This window comes from Thunnus thynnus, chromosome 1, assembly GCF_963924715.1.
Source record: "Thunnus thynnus chromosome 1, fThuThy2.1, whole genome shotgun sequence".
NCBI lineage: Eukaryota > Metazoa > Chordata > Actinopteri > Scombriformes > Scombridae > Thunnus > Thunnus thynnus.
The window spans coordinates 40,839,144-40,856,597 of record NC_089517.1 but is presented as its reverse complement, the minus strand read 5'-3'; the positions used below and the strand labels follow the sequence as shown (position 1 = coordinate 40,856,597).

The window sequence follows — 17,454 nt, the reverse complement described above, 5'->3', positions numbered from 1 at the left end:
ACAGTCATGAAACTTGACACACATGTCTAGAGTGATGTCAGCTAAAATCCTATGTGGTCGCTTTGAATGGGCGTGGCAAAATGGCTCAACAGCGCCCCCTTTAAAATTTCAAAATTGCAGCCCCGCCTTCCAGATTAACGTAGAAAGATGAAATTCACAGGGCACATGTATAATGTCAACACGCACAAAAAAGCCTCTTGAAGCCTTATTGTAAGTCGAACAGGAAGTCGGCCATCTTGAAAAAAATGGTACATTTTCGCCTTTTCTTGGCCATTTCGCATACCTTGTATTTTAAAGAACTCCTCCTACAGAATCCATCGTAAGGACTTAAAAATCAGTGTGTGTCATCTAGACTAGTGTATGATCATGATGGTTTGGCCGTGGCGTGGCGTTGAGTTTTGATGTTTCGCCATGAAAGAGGAAATTGATATAACTTGAGTGTACACGGTTGGATCTGCCTCAAACTTTACACAACAAGTCACTGACAAAAGCCCTTCGACTGAGCGTCACTTCGACATGCGCTGGGGTGCGAGGGCCCGATCATCGCTGCTTGCAGCTTTAATTAGGGCCCGAGCACCTACTGGTGCGAAGCCCTATTGAAACTGAAGGAATTATTAGGGCCCGAGCACCGACCGGTGCGAAGCCCTATTGAAACTGAAGGAGTTATTATTATTATTCCTCCGAAACAAACGCATTTTTGAGGGCCTAAACATGCACGAAAACTCATGAAAATTTGCACAGATGTCAGGACTGGCGAAAATTTCGATATTTTATGGGTCTCGAAATAAAGCGGGACAAAATGGCTCGACAGCGCCACCTAGAATTGATCCCCTCGATACAGATTGTCGTAGGAGAACGAAATTCGGTATGCATATGTATCATGACCAGACGCACCAAAAAGTCCCAAGGACACATAGCCTAACTCCAACAGGAAGTCGGCCATTTTGTATCAAAGTTGAAATTTTGCACCGATTTTGTCATTTCCAGCCCGCATACTTTAACGAACTCCTCCTAGAGATTTGACCCCAGGACTTTCAAATTCGGTCCGTATTATCTACAGGCATAGGAGATTAAAAGTTATTAAAACAATTCTCATTAGTCTTTCCTAGGGGGCGTGGCTGGGCGGCGAATTTCGATCCTCCGCCATGAAAAATGAAACGGCTATAACTCCGGCATACATGATCCTAAGAGAGCCAAACCTTTTGTGCTTCATAAGAGTCCCGCCCTGAACGGGTCCATGTGACAATACAGGATATGAGTCATAGCGCCACCTCCTGGCAACAGGAAGTTACATGTTTTACGCTCTGACGCCCTGTGGGCAGCACGGTGATGGAATCCAGCTGAAATTTACTGAGAATAGCCTCAAGACCTTGGAGATCTTATATTATGAAGTTGGTGACCCTTCGTTGAAAGGTGTTGCCATGGCGACGCGGCGAATTTCGATGTGACGCCATGAAATTTCAATGCCTTATAACTTGACTCCACGTGGTCTGATCTTTTCCAAATTTCATATGCTTGTTAAGAGTCCCAATCTGAACACATGTTCAGTCTCATATTTAGCGAAAGTCATAGCGCCACCTACTGGCAACAGGAAGTATCATGCGTCGTACTTTGTCTAATTACTCCTAGGAAATTTGGCTGATGCACCTGAAATTAAGTCAGCTAATAAACAAGACCTTGGTGATGCTACATTTGGCAGCTCATGACCCAAAACTGAATGCTGTTACCATGGCGACACATCCTTCGCCATGAAATATGATACTGTTTTTCAGGGAGAAGGGATTGCTCTACAGTCATGAAACTTGACACACATGTCTAGAGTGATGTCAGCTAAAATCCTATGTGGTCGCTTTGAATGGGCGTGGCAAAATGGCTCAACAGCGCCCCCTTTAAAATTTCAAAATTGCAGCCCCGCCTTCCAGATTAACGTAGAGAGATGAAATTCACAGGGCACATGTATAATGTCAAGACGCACAAAAAAGTCTGTTGACGCCTTATTGTAAGTTGAACAGGAAGTCGGCCATCTGGAAAAACTGGTCAATTTTCGCCTTTTTTTGGCCATTTCGCATACCTTGTATTTTAACGCACTCCTCCTACAGATGTCATCGTAAGGACTTCAAAATCAGTGTGTGTCATCTAGAGTAGTGTATGATCATGATGGTTTGGCCGTGGCGTGGCGTTGAGTTTTGATGTTTCGCCATGACAGAGGAAATTGATATAACTTGAGTGTACATGGTTGGATCTGCCTCAAACTTTACACAACAAGTCACTGACAAAAGCCCTTCGACTGAGCATCACTTCGACATGCGCTGGGGTGCGAGGGCCCGATCATCGCTGCTTGCAGCTTTAATTATTATTATTATTCCTCCGAAACAAACGCATTTTTGAGGGCCTAAACATGCACGAAAACTCATGAAAATTTGCACAGATGTCAGGACTGGCGAAAATTTCGATATTTTATGGGTCTCGAAATAAAGTGGGACAAAATGGCTCGACAGCGCCACCTAGAAAGTCAAGAAAATTGAGCCCCTCGATACAGATTGTCGTAGGAGAACGAAATTCGGTATGCATATGTATCATGACCAGACGCACCAAAAAGTCTCAAGGACACATAGCCTAACTCCAACAGGAAGTCGGCCATTTTGTATCAAAGTTGAAATTTTGCACCGATTTTGTCATTTCCAGCCCGCATACTTTAACGAACTCCTCCTAGAGATTTGACCCCAGGACTTTCAAATTCGGTCCGTATCATCTACAGGCATAGGAGATTAAAAGTTGTTAAAACAATTCTCATTAGTCTTTCCTAGGGGGCGTGGCTGGGCGGCGAATTTCGATCCTTCGCCATGAAAAATGAAACGGCTATAACTCCGGCATACATGATCCTAAGAGAGCCAAACCTTTTGTGCTTCATAAGAGTCCCGCCCTGAACGGGTCCATGTGACAATAAAGAATATGAGTCATAGCGCCACCTACTGGCAACAGGAAGTTACATGTTTTACGCTCTGACGCCCTGTGGGCAGCACGGTGATTGAATCCAGCTGAAATTTACTGAGAATAGCCTCAAGACCTTGGAGATCTTATATTATGAAGTTGGTGACCCTTCGTTGAAAGGTGTTGCCATGGCGACGCGGCGAATTTCGATGTGACGCCATGAAATTTCAATGCCTTATAACTTGACTCCACGTGGTCTGATCTTTTCCAAATTTCATATGCTTGTTAAGAGTCCCAATCTGAACACATGTTCAGTCTCATATTTAGCGAAAGTCATAGCGCCACCTACTGGCAACAGGAAGTATCATGCGTCGTACTTTGTCTAATTACTCCTAGGAAATTTGGCTGATGCACCTGAAATTAAGTCAGCTAATAAACAAGACCTTGGTGATGCTACATTTGGCAGCTCATGACCCAAAACTGAATGCTGTTACCATGGCGACACATCCTTCGCCATGAAATATGATACTGTTTTTCAGGGAGAAGGGATTGCTCTACAGTCATGAAACTTGACACACATGTCTAGAGTGAGGTCAGCTAAAATCCTATGTGGTCGCTTTGAATGGGCGTGGCAAAATGGCTCAACAGCGCCCCCTTTAAAATTTCAAAATTGCAGCCCCGCCTTCCAGATTAACGTAGAAAGATGAAATTCACAGGGCACATGTATAATGTCAACACGCACAAAAAAGCCTCTTGAAGCCTTATTGTAAGTCGAACAGGAAGTCGGCCATCTTGAAAAAAATGGTACATTTTCGCCTTTTCTTGGCCATTTCGCATACCTTGTATTTTAAAGAACTCCTCCTACAGAATCCATCGTAAGGACTTAAAAATCAGTGTGTGTCATCTAGACTAGTGTATGATCATGATGGTTTGGCCGTGGCGTGGCGTTGAGTTTTGATGTTTCGCCATGACAGAGGAAATTGATATAACTTGAGTGTACATGGTTGGATCTGCCTCAAACTTTACACAACAAGTCACTGACAAAAGCCCTTCGACTGAGCGTCACTTCGACATGCGCTGGGGTGCGAGGGCCCGATCATCGCTGCTTGCAGCTTTAATTTTAATTTTAATATTTGAGGCAGATCCAACCGTGTACACTCAAGTTATATCAATTTCCTCAACCTCAAAGGTTGCAAAAAAACTGCATAAAATATTTAAAGAGCTGAATATTGCGATATTTGAATGTCTGAAATAGCTGAAAGTATGAAAGAGGTGAAAGGATGTGAAAAAACTGCATAAAAGTACTTAAAGAGCTGAATATTTTGATATTTGAATGATTGAAATAGCTGAAAGTATGAAAGAGGTGAAAGGTTGCAAAAAAACTGCATAAAATATTTAAAGAGCTGAATATTGCGATATTTGAATGTCTGAAATAGCTGAAAGTATGAAAGAGGTGAGAGGATGTGAAAAAACTGCATAATAGTACTTAAAGAGCTGAATATTTTGATATTTGAATGATTGAAATAGCTGAAAGTATGAAAGAGGTGAAAGGTTGCAAAAAAACTGCATAAAATATTTAAAGAGCTGAATATTGTGATATTTGAATGTCTGAAATAGCTGAAAGTATGAAAGAGGTGAAAGGATGTGAAAAAACTGCATAAAAGTACTTAAAGAGCTGAATATTTTGATATTTGAATGGTTGAAATACCTGAAAGTATGAAAAGCTCAAAACTGAAATGCATTGCACCGTACTGCTGAATTTCCTAAAAGCTGAAATGTAAAACTGGCAACATAAGAAGCTGAACTTAATTAGCTAAAGAAGCCAAGAGTTGAAATACATTGCTAGAAAAGCCAGAAACTAAATTATAATACTGTCAAAGATGGAAGTTGGAATATAAAATGCCTGAAAAGACCGAGAGAACAAATGCATATAAGTAGTTGGACAGTAAGCAGTTTTTGGATGGAATAAACCTTAAAGGGTTTAGACAGAACACAGTATTGGGTGGAATGAACCTTTAAAAGTAAGGAGTCGGACAGAACTCAGTATTTGGGTGGAATATACCTTTAAAAGAGGTCTAAAAATAGCTTCACAGCACAGCCACAGGTTGCTATGGTGACTGTGCACCCCTCTGAGTAATTGAAAATGGGGGGAGACAATCTGTTTCTAGGCCAAAATCAGGCACGAACAACTTCATATAACTCAAAAACTAAAAGTCACAGTAAAAAAACTTCTTCAGCATGAGTGACGCGAGACTTCAGTGGTGACACTGATGTAGGATATGTTTCTGTATGATTTAAAATAAAGGAGCTGTGATAACTTATATTTGACCATTGTCTCCGTTTTTGACAATGAATTTCACACCTCAGATTACATTGGAGTGAATGAGACTGTTGGACAGCACTCTCTGTGCTTTTGGGCAATTTACTCAAAAACCGTGAGTCCTATTCTAATGGAAGTAACATTGGATGAGAGAGGACAAGTTTGTCTACATTTTTTTTGTATAAATTGTGCTTGTAGAGTGTAAGATGTGGAAGTAAGATTTTTTGAAGATTTTTGATAAAATATGAAGGCCTGAACTGTCAGTGCATGATATCATGAGTGACACCACGCACTCTGAGTCTGAACATTCCGTGCAATACACACTAATGTAAAAGTCTGAGAAGGGCTGAAAATTTCATAAAACTTGAACTGTGATTGTGTAAAAACCGTAAAAGATATCAAAAAGCTGAATACAAGTTTAATAGCTGAAAGTCTTGTGATCCATTTAAAACTGAAATGAAGTCTCTGGATGAAAGTATGTGGAAGTAGTTGAATGTCAAAGTGGGGTGGGTTGAGGAGGATTTGAACATTCCGTCCATTCATTTCAATGGCAGAAATTTTTTTGGAAAAAGCTGAATATTTTAAAAAGTATAAAAGGTGTAAAAAAGCTGAATACAAGCATAAATGTCATCAAAGAGCTGAACATTTTGATATGTGAATGGTTGAAATAGCTGAAAGTATGTCAGAGTCTGCTCTCCCCCTCACCTGTTGCTGTGGGAATTATCCAATCATTCAGTCTCACTCTCTGCTCTGCCACACCCCTCATTAGTTCAACCACCTTCACCTGGCGCTCCCACCTGCTCATCATCTGCAATCAAGCCTGTATATAAGCTGCCTCGGCCCACTCCCTCCTTGTCAGATTGTCTACGCTACTATGCTAAGTCATCTTGCTTTCTTCACTGGACTGCCTTCCTGGTTCCTGATCAGCTTGTCTTCGACCATCGTTCCTCGTCTCTGCCCCGGTAAACCCACCAGCCTTCTGTCCCTGACTCTGAGTTCTGCCTGCCTGTTCCCTGGTCTTTGTCCGCTGTGGGAGTGGAAGATCGGGGTTCAATTTCCGGTGGAGCCATACTCATTAGGACTGTGTTTCTCTGACCGTGCGAATATTGCCTTGACATCGTGTGAAATAAAGACTGCAAAGTTTACACCAGTGTCATTTGTGCTGCTATTGGGTCCATCCTATACCCGTTACAAAGTATGGAGGAGTTGAAAGGTTGTGAAAAACATATGGAAGAAGAATCATAACTAGAAAATGCATTTCCTGCGGAAAATGCGTGTGAATGCTGCCAGCTGAAATGAATCGCAAAAAATTGCTGCACAAAAGTACTTGAAGAGCTGAACATTTTGATATTTGAATGGTTGAAATAGCTGAAAGTATGAAAGAGGTGAAAAGTTGTGGAAAAAAAACTGCATAAATGTACTTACAAAGCAGAATATTTTGATATTTGGTTGAAATAGCTGAAAGTATGGAAGAGGTAAAAGGTTGCGAAAAAACTCCATAAAAGTATTTAAAGAGCTAAATATTGCGATATTTGAATGGCTGAAATAGCTAAAAGTATGAAGGAGGTGAAAGGTTGCGAAAAAACGTCCGGAAGAAGAAAAAGAATAACATTGCTGAAAATGCAGAAATCTGAAATGAATTTTGTTTATAAAAGCTCAAAGCTGAAATGCATTGCACCGTACTGCTGAATTTCCTTGAAGCTGAAATGTAAAACTGGCAACATTGAAAGCTGAACTTAATTAGCCAACGAAGCCAAGAGTTGAAATACATTGCTAGAAAAGCCAGAAACTAAATTATAACACTGTCAAAGATGGAAGTTGGAATATAAAATGTAAGCAGTTTTTGGATGGAATAAACCTTAAAGGGTTTAGACAGAACGCAGTATTGGGTGGAATGAACCTTTAAACGTAAGGAGTTCGACAGAACTCAGTATTTGGGTGGAATGAACCTTTAAGCGTAAGGAGTCGGACAGAACTCAGTATTTGGGTGGAATATACCTTTAAAAGAGGTCTAAAAATAGCTTCATAGCACAGCCACAGGTTGCTATGGTGACCGTGCACCCCTCTGAGTGATTGAAAATGGGGGGAGACAATCTGTTTCTAGGCCAAAATCAGGCACGAACAACTTCTTATAACTCAAAAACTAAAAGTCACGGTGAAAAAATTTCTTCAGCTTAGTGACCCGAGACTTCAGTGGCGACACTGATGTAGGATATGTTTCTGTATGATTTAAAAACGAATTTCACACCTCAGATTACATTGGAGTGAATGAGACTGTTGGACAGCACTCTCTGTGCTTTCGGGTCATTTACTCAAAACCCATGAGTCCTATTCTAATGGAAGTAACATTGGATGAGAGAAGGCCTGAACTGTCAGTGCATGATGTCATGAGTGACATCACGCAATGAGAACATGACAGCGACTCTCTATCAATTAAGGTTCAGATCTCAAAAACTATAAGTCCTATGTGAAATGTATTTACATTGTGAGAGAGAGGAGGCTTGTGGCAACATAATGAGGCAACATATGTGCTTGAGGAGTTACAATTGTGGGAGTGACAGCAGTTTAGAAAAACATTTCTGGTCTAAAATTATCTGTGCTCTCCACTGTGCCTGATCACATAACACACTGGTGAGACCTGAAAAACTCTGAAACACCCCTGACTTTGGGCTTAAATTGCTGAAAAACTACAAAAGATATCACTAAACAATCTGATAACTTTGAAAGTTCAAAGGTTTGTGAACATTTTACAGTTTGAATGATGTTTGTACGATAAGGGACTTCCGAGCAGTTGAGTGTCAAAGTGACCAAGGTTCCAACTCAGTTGGACGGTCCGTCCCATAGACTGCCATTATAAATTTTAATGTTTTAAAAAATTATATAAAATCACTTAAACATGTTACATTTCAGAAAAATACAAGCACACATCTGCTGAATGAGTTGCACAGATTTGCAGTTGAATGGTTTTTATAGCACAAAGTATGCAGCAGTTGAAACGCGGCAAAACATGTACGGCTGCAATCACACAACTAGAAAATGCAATTTCTGTAGAAATTGCGTGTGATTGCTGAAAGCGAATTTAGATTGCATAACTGGAAGCTGAACACTATTGAAAAATCTAGCAAGATTAAAATTAGTAGTGGGTGGAATTGAACCTGCATCTCATGTTTGTAAGACAGATATGCTATGCACTGAGCTAACATGTCACATAGCAACACTAGGCCAGATTCTGCTATTTAGTCTGTCAATTGCATGAAATTGACAAAAAAGCTGTTCAGCTCAGCAAGCAGATTGACATCACCTGGACTCTTTCATCCTTCAACTCTACTGAGCTCTGCCCTAAGCGGGGCTTGAACTCTCAACCTTTGGATCTAATAGGAGTTAAGAAGTGACATGAGTGTAAACCACTGGACTACTCAGACTCAATCTGTAGAATTGGAAAAGATGTATTTAACAAGAATAGCAATCCACACTTTAGGTAGTAATGTTAAAGTGAGCTAGAGAGGAATAGACTTATGGTACATGATAGAGATGGAACGCAACTTTATACATGACAGCAATATTATGAGGAGCACTGCAGTGAGCACTTATTGAACACACAACCTTGTCATCTATGTTAAAGCTCATCAGCGAACAGTGTTCTAAACTACTGAGCCAACAGACATTCACAAAAATGGGCTTCACAGTTCATGAGTTAAGTATTTCCACATGGGACACCTGTCCATGAAGTATGAATACTTTAGCTCTTTTACTTTTTGAGATATGAATTTCAAACATTACTCCCATAGACTTAAAAGAAGTTAATACGTCAAATTGCACAGAGGTAGTTAGACGCCAAAAAATGGCGAAATATTAATATATAGGTAGAAAATCTTTGACCATAACTCTTCTGTACTGAATTGGATTTCAAATAGTTGTTTAGATATTTCAGTATGGACCAAAGTGGTGGACTGATGGGCCCTGTCATCCTTAACCTGGTAATGTGGCTTTAAAACGAAACTGCAATTCAGTCTGATTATCAGGCGATTCAGGCATCTTAAAGAATAAAGCTGGCAATTTTCTATATTTTCTTATTGTCAACAAATCTCATGGGCAGAGCCAAACCAACAATGAACTCACCCTACTTACAAATATTGTGATATATCTCATTTCTCTGTGCCAAAGAGCTCTAGTGTCCAAAAACTATTCACTGCACATCAGTGAGACACACCGCTGCACTGGGTGATATGTTCCTTCATCCTTGGAGAAGGGGGTTACTGTAGCTTGTTTAGAGACAGCTAAATGGTTTGGATCCAAACATGAGATGACAATAAGAAAAATACAGAAAATCACCAGCCTTATTATTTAAATTGTTGGGAATGTTCAAGAACACGCCCAAACACAAACACACACACACATACATCTGATCCTCCTGTTGTCTGTACACCAGATCCTATGGACCATTTCACTGTTTCAAACAGAAGCATTAACTTTATAAATGCCTCTTCTATAGCAGTGTTTGCTGTCAAAAGCTGGCAGGAAGTAGACTTGGACCCAAAGGTATGTCAGCCCTACTGCTCTTGTGCTCATGCTACTTTCTACTCAGCCCTAAGCATCACAATATCTCCAGAGGCAATTAGCACCAGTTGACATTTGCCACAGTAACAGTTTGTGAGGGGGCATAGAGTTAAGACTGAAGGAGGTGAGATTTGAAATAGTGCTCTCTGCTGAGGTGTACAGCGCCTTTGACTAAATAAAGCAGACAAAGTGAAGAGCATTTTGATTTAATTATTATCTCTTTCAACTATTTAATGTTACGACATTTATTATATTTTCAATGTCATTAAATTTGGCATTTTGAATGTCTTGGCTATATTTTACACAATTGTTGCCGACCAAATTTCTCTCTCAAGGATAATAATGAGATCTGTCGGAGCAAATCCAGTTTATTTCTATAGCCCCATATCACATACAATGTCTAATGGTACCTGACCTTGCCTGATCTCTCTAAAGCCTCTTTCACACACGGTTCCCTGTAAACTACTGAGATAACCTTTCAGGCATGCAGCTACATTCAGGAACATTTCTGTCTTGTGCCTTTTCACACATGCCATGGCAATGCCGGAATAGATGGGGCAATGGACAGTTAAGCAGATGGTGGTAATGCAGCACTTATTGATGCTAACCACCATAAAGCTTATTTAATCTAATCTCATCTAATCTAAGAAGATGGTGCAAGGCCGGATGTATGTGTGTGCGTCGGTAGATGTCTTATTATTTTCAGGAACATGACAGTCAAGTAGCTGTTTTTGTCCAGTGCCAATGTTCAAGATTCTTTTTTATTGTCATTCAGCAAAAACATCAGTGATGCAAAGCAGAACAAAATTACGAGCATGGTACCATTAAAAACACAGATAAAAAACAGTATGCCATGAGCCAATACGGCCGCTGCCAACATGGGCGCTGCCATGTTGTATTTGAGTTCTTGTAATGTATTTAATATTCAACAAATTTACAAGACAAATCACCTGTGAAAGCATTGGCAAGGACACCGCAGACAAGTTGCAGATTCAAATACGTCATCAGCAGAATCTTGTGATTGGTTTGCTCGCGCCACATGAAAGCATCTTCTGTCAGACGGACGTAACCCTTTATGTGCCTGTCCTTGCAATGTCACTGCTTGATTCACAACACAGCCATTCCATTTTTTCCCCTGAAATGTTACTAGGTCTTGAGCTAGGAAATTGGTGGTACAGATTTCCCTGAATATCGATCCCTGCTCCCATTCACACGTGACCCCATGCAGGAAATGTTCCTGAACATTTCAGGGATATACTGCATGTGTGAAAGGGGCTTAAGAAAATAGGGATGAAATTCCCAAAAACATTAGCACATATGGCAGAAACCTTGGTAGAGGCAATTCAAAGTGAAACAAACCAGATGACATTTCTAAACTGTTAAGACAACCAGATTTCCCCACAGAGACTGTATCTTACATACATTATGTAATATGTGCATGCAACCATGAGTGATAGTTTGCATGTAAATCTCATTGCGGATGTGTGTGTTTGTGTGTTTGTGTGTGTGTGTGTGTCTGTCACCTCCTCCACACTGGACAGTGCAGTCCTGCCAGCTGCTGTGTGTCCAGATGTAGAGATGCTCTGGTTCCCCCTGCTCCTCATTGCTCATGTCCTGAGTTGTGTTCAGAGACACTGTGTACTCATAGTGGATCCCATAGCTCTGGTCATGAAAGAACAGCACCTGGGATCACGACAGAGAAGAGAGAAGCTGAGTCTATATCTTCTATCCAACATTCACTTAGTTTATCTGCCTTTAATCTTTATTACCAGAACTAATTTTAGTTTCAAGAAAATAAACAAACATATGAAGCCAGGTTTACAGAAGTTTCAATCACTTTCATTTCACTCTTTTAATTTGGATCGCCATTAGCTTCATTGAAACAGAGGCTATTCTTTCGGGGTCACACAACACACAATATCTACATAAAACAACCAAAAATCACGTTACATGCACAGACGAGCTCATAGGTATACAGCAAATCTATTATTTTGAGGTAAAACAGATGTTCAGTACAGTGTCACCATGTGTAAAACAACAAAGGACACAAATTGCTGCCTTTTCTTAGCCATTTGGAGTCCTCTGAGAGATGGTGGCACTAGAGCAAACCAGTGAGCAGTAGTCAAGATGTGACATGACAACCTTAACAGTAAATCACACGTCAGAAAACTGTTGTTGCTTTATGGACGAAATCTTTCAGTGATTGGCCAGCTGTGCAGAGGTGAAATTAATGCCTTCTAGGTGAGACTGTCTAATGTGCATGGTTATCTCCGTGTTTAAACTATTATTTTATCTCCTTACTCTCTCTGACTATAGACATGGGGGACAATGTGTCATACAAACTAGTTCTTTTCTTCAAACAAATAACCCCCCAGTAGGATAAAAAATTAAAAATTCAGAATAGCCAAATGAAATAATGATATGAAATTGAAGTGTGAAAAAAGATAATAAAATACTAAAAGAAGGGGAAAAAAGGAAGAGATGTATTAAAGTGAGTAAAGCCAGAAATGTATGGTAGGGTATTAAAAGGAGGACAACAATAAAGATAAAATAACGATAAAGTAATAATAATAAAATAAAAATATTTAATACTAAAAGAGAGGAGATGTGTTAAAGTAAGTAAAATCAGAAATAAAAAGTAGGTTATAAAAAGGAGAACAATCATAAAAAATAAATAAATAAAGATAAAAAATAGAATAAAAGGATATACCAAGTAGTAAAACAGGACAAACATATAAATAAAAGAATAAAAATAAATAAAATAAAGTTAAATTAAAAGCCAGGCTAAAAAGATAGGTCCTAAGTTTGCTTTTAAAAATATCAACATTCTCTGCTGCCTTCAGGTCTTCAAGAAGGCTATTCCAGAGACGCGGACCATAGTAATAAAAGGATGCCTCACCGTGGGTTTTTGTTCTGACTTTAGGGATAATTAAGAGGCCATTTCCAGAAGACCTGAGAGTTCTAGACGGTTCATGGTCTAAAAACAAATCTGATAAACAGGCAGGACTAAGACCATTAAAGAGCTTTATAAACCAATAAAAGGATCTTGAAATCAATTCTGAAGCAGACAGGTGGCCAGTGCAGAGACTTTAAAATTGGTGTAATGTGTCTTCTCTTTCTGGTCTTCGTCAATGCAGCTGAGTTCTGAAACAATTGTAGTTGTGATGTATTCTTCTTAGGGAGACCAGAAAGCAGAACATTACAATAGTCAATCCTGTAGGTAATAAAACCATGCAGTAGTGTCTCTGTATTGGCTTAAGTGAGGAACGGTTGCACTCTGGCAATGTTTTTGAAATGATAAAATGCAATCTCAGTGATATTTCTAATGTGGGGTTCAAAACTGAGATGTGAGTCAAAGATGACTCCTAAGTTTTTCACCTGTTGACAGGGCTTTAATGCCAGTGTTTGCAGTTCCACACTGAGTTTCTCTGTCCGAGTTTCAGTGCCAATGACCAAGACCAAGATCAATTTTGTCCTGTTTGAACTGTAAAAAATTCTCTGCCATCCATAATTTGATATCTAGAATACAATTGAAAAGGGGCATTGACTGGCCCTGGGTCATCAGGAAACACAGTGATGTAAAGCTGTGTGTCATCAGCATAGCTATGGAAATTGATGCCGTGCCTCCTGACGATGTTTCCAAGTGGCAGCATATATAGAAAACAAGTCAACAGACAGTTGTTATCACTAACAGTTTATTGTTCACATCTAGCAAACACAGAGCAACAGTTGCATTCTTTGGACTTGTGTTTGTATCCACACTGTAACACATTTTCCTGTGATATTACAGTGAACTTCTGGCAGGTATGGTCGCCAGCATTCTACAGTACCACTACAGTAATTATTGCAGTATTCTGCAGTAAAATGTGAGGCTAAGAGTGTTTTACTGTAGCTAGGCTTGTCAGTAATATGTTTTAATCTACATAAACAGTTTCTAACTGTAAACATTAAAATAATCAACCAAATAATTTTCTGCTTATTCATAATAATCAGTGATGCAACAGATCATAGTTGATCCATTATCCGTACGGATTGCCCTCCCCCACAGTTTGGCACGCATGTGAACTGCGAATTAACTGCAAAATGTCTCATTTAAGACAAAGTAAAGAAACCAGTCACGGACAGACAGCGTGTTGTTAAGAGGGATTTTGAAGAGCAACAACCAAACCAGCATCTAACAGGTCCAAAGTGACATCTGCAGGTATATTTACATGCTGCTTAATGTGCTGTTTAACTATCTAGCTGCTAACTGATGTATCATGCCTCATATTGCAATTTAATTTAACAATTGAGCTTTGAATATTTTATATATTTTAAGATTTTATTTAAACTTTGGACATCTTGAATGTTGTTTTCATTTAAGACTTGAAAAAGTTCCGTGCTGTAAGTGTTTTACAGAATATATGGAAAACAAAGTTTTATTTGTGGTACCTAACCCTAACCCTAACCCATGATACAATCCGAACTGTGAGTTTTGTGATCTGCTGCTTATATTAATAAAAAAAATAACTGTAAATTTCTGACATATACTGTAAATAACAATGTGTCTTAATTCTTAATGGTCCAGTAATGAAATCTAATAATTATCAGCTTAGTTTTACAATTAAAGATGTATAAGCCCAACACAAAGGAGGATGAGACATGTAACAGCTTTAAGTGAAAATTTATTCAAAGGCATTCAAGTATGATATACTTTGTGTTTGAAAAATATAGTTTTAAAGTGCATTTCCTCTCACAGGGACAATGTCTGTTAATGATAATATCCTTAGTTGCCTCCCAAACTTAGTCATGAGTCTAAACGGCAACAGCTTTGCAAACTCCTGCTCAAAAACTTTGCTTAAATAAAAAAAATAGTATAATAGCATCAATAAACAGATTACAGGATAAAACAATTTGTAATGCCTTCAAATATTGACGGTTGGTATTAAGGTTTTCTCTCGTTTGGTCTCTCACTGAGTGAGAAAGAAACAAGAATGAAAATTGAGCACAGTGTGAGAAAGAGCAATGGAACAATGGGATGGCAGCAAGACACATTTTAGATAAGAGGGACCTCTAACTAACCTTTATGAAGGGACATCAAGTGCTTCAAAAGGATTCACTGTGAGCCTTCCACTGAATGAGCTTGCCTTATACACAGTTTTTCCCCTGCTGGTCTTTGTTCCCCTCTCAGGATTAATCACAATGAAGCACCTAAAAACAACATGCAACACTTGTATGAGTAAACAATATTACCTGTGTGTCACCTATTACGTCCCATTTCTCAGTACACCTTCGCAACAAACAACAAATATCCTTGTCGCACCCTAGCTACAATTTAGAAACACACCTGGGTTCAGCAACTCAATGCATAGTAACCGATGGGTTAGCAGCCAACATATCTCCCCCTGTGGTTACTTATTTGAATCAATTTCCATTGCTGTGTGCTTTAAATAATAGTTGTAATAATTTCTGTGGGTGCTGACATGCTACGGTAAGTGTATTGTGTCATTTCTGGTTGCCGACTGTGTTTACTGATAACATTGTTGCTGCTCTCAACTCAGTTGATTTTGCTATATATCACATTACTGTGGATTTATACCTGCTGTATATTTAAACTTTCGCTAGTTCTACACAAGCACTCTCAGCGCTTTTCTCTTAGCGACTTTTCTCGCCAATCGCACAGTTGTTAGTTATTTTAGCTCTGCAGCTAGCATTAGCAGCTAACTTAAACTAAGCAGTTAGCGATGGCTTCTCTCTCTCCCTCTCGTTCTCCTGCTCTCTCTTGCTCGGTGTGTCGGCGGCAATGACTCCTGATTAGCCAATCGGAGGTCACCAAAATTAATGTTGAGTCGGTGTGTACATATGCAAAAACAATGTCGGACTCTGTAATTTTCTCTGGACCGCTGCCTAATCTGACCAGTGATGACATGTACAGCCGCATGTCACAATTCAACCGCTGGCTGTCGAGGTGGCGTCCAGCAAACGATGTGGGCTTCATAGACAATTGGCAGACTTTCTGGGGAAGAGCTGGTCTGATTAGGAGAGACGGCATACATCCCAATTTAAATGGAGCTGCTCTCATATCTAGAAATATGGCTGAGTTTATTAGTAGACCAAAATCATGACAACCCAGAGTTGAGACCAGGAAGCAGAGCTGCAGTCCTACACGCTTCTCTGTGCTTCCATTAGAGCAGTTACCCACCCAAAACCACATAGAGACTGTGTCTGTCCCACAAACCACTTAGAGACTGTGTCTGTCCCCCAACCACTTTTAAATCAATTAAATCCAAAGTAAACAAAAGAAGAGTCATTCATAAAAATCTAGTAAAAATTAAAACCACTACTGCAATATTACAACAAAATAAGATAATTAAATGTGGACTCTTGAACATTAGATCTCTGTCATCTAAAGCCGTATTAGTAAACGATTTAATCTCAGACCATCATATTGATTTATTTTGTCTTACTGAAACCTGGCTGTGTCATGAAGAATATGAATCCACTCCTCCCAGTCGTATTAATACTCACATTCCTCGAGACACTGGCTGAGGAGGAGGAGTTGCAGCCATTTTCAACTCAAGTCTAATCATCAACCCTTGACCTAAATTTAATTATAATTCATTAGAAAGTCTTGTTCTTAGTCTCTCTCACCCAACCTGGAAAACTTTACAGCCCGTTCTGTTTGTTATAGTGTACTGTCCTCCTGGCCCGTACTCTGAATTCCTATCTGAATTCTCAGAGTTTTTAATCAAACTTAGTCCTTAGTACAGATAAAGTAATTATAGTAGGTGAATTTAATATTCATGTGGATGTCGATAATGATAGTCTCAGCACTGCGCTTATCTCATTAGACTCAATTGGCTTCTCTCAGTGTGTAAATAATCCCACTCACTGTCTTAACCACACCCTCGACCTTGTTCTGATTTATGGGATTGAAATTGAACATTTAATAATTTTTCCACAAAATCCTATTTTATCAGATCATTTTTTAATAACTTTTGAATTCCTATTACTGGATTACACACCATTAGACAAAAATGTCCTCACTAGATGTCTATCTGATAGTACTGTAGCTACATTTAAGGAAGCAATTCTATCAGTACTGAATTCACTGCCATGTCTCAATACTACAGAGGACTCTTATGTTAACTTTAGTCCCTCCCAAATTGATAATCTTGTTGATAGTGCTGCAGGCTCATTACAAATAACACTCGACTCCATTGCCCCTTTAAAAAGGAAGATAATAAAACATAAGAGGTTAGCTCCATGGTATAACTCCCAAACCCACAAATTAAAGCAAACATCGCAAAAAATAGAAAGGATTTGGCGTTCCATCAAAGTAAAAGAATCTCGCTTAGTCTGGCAAGATAGTCTTAAAACATATAGGAAGGCCCTCTGTAATGCCAGAGCCGCCTATTACTCAGCATTAATAGAAGAGAATAAAAACAGCCCCTGGTTCCTTCTCAGCACTTTGGCCAGGCTGACAAAGAGTCATAACTCTATTGATCCATGTATTCCTATAGCTCTCAGTAGTAATGACTTTATGAGCATATTTAATGATAAAATTCTAACTATTAGAGACAAAATTAACCACCTCCTGCCCTCAACAGGCACCGTTTTCTCCCCAAACACAGGAACCTTAGAAACAGCTGTAAATCCTGACATAC

At 39.3% G+C, this 17,454-nt stretch overlaps 1 protein-coding gene across 6 annotated transcripts in view; it reads right to left on the bottom strand.

Moving 5' to 3' along the window:
* Nucleotides 1-17,454, bottom strand: part of adamts17 (ADAM metallopeptidase with thrombospondin type 1 motif, 17) — a 417,430-nt gene that overhangs the window by 54,664 nt on the left and 345,312 nt on the right. For all 6 annotated transcript variants that reach the window (XM_067598186.1, XM_067598185.1, XM_067598187.1 and 3 more), the window contains exon 18: nucleotides 11,332-11,491. In XM_067598186.1, coding sequence (XP_067454287.1) covers nucleotides 11,332-11,491 — 160 coding nt within the window. The remainder of the gene's footprint in view (nucleotides 1-11,331; nucleotides 11,492-17,454) is intronic.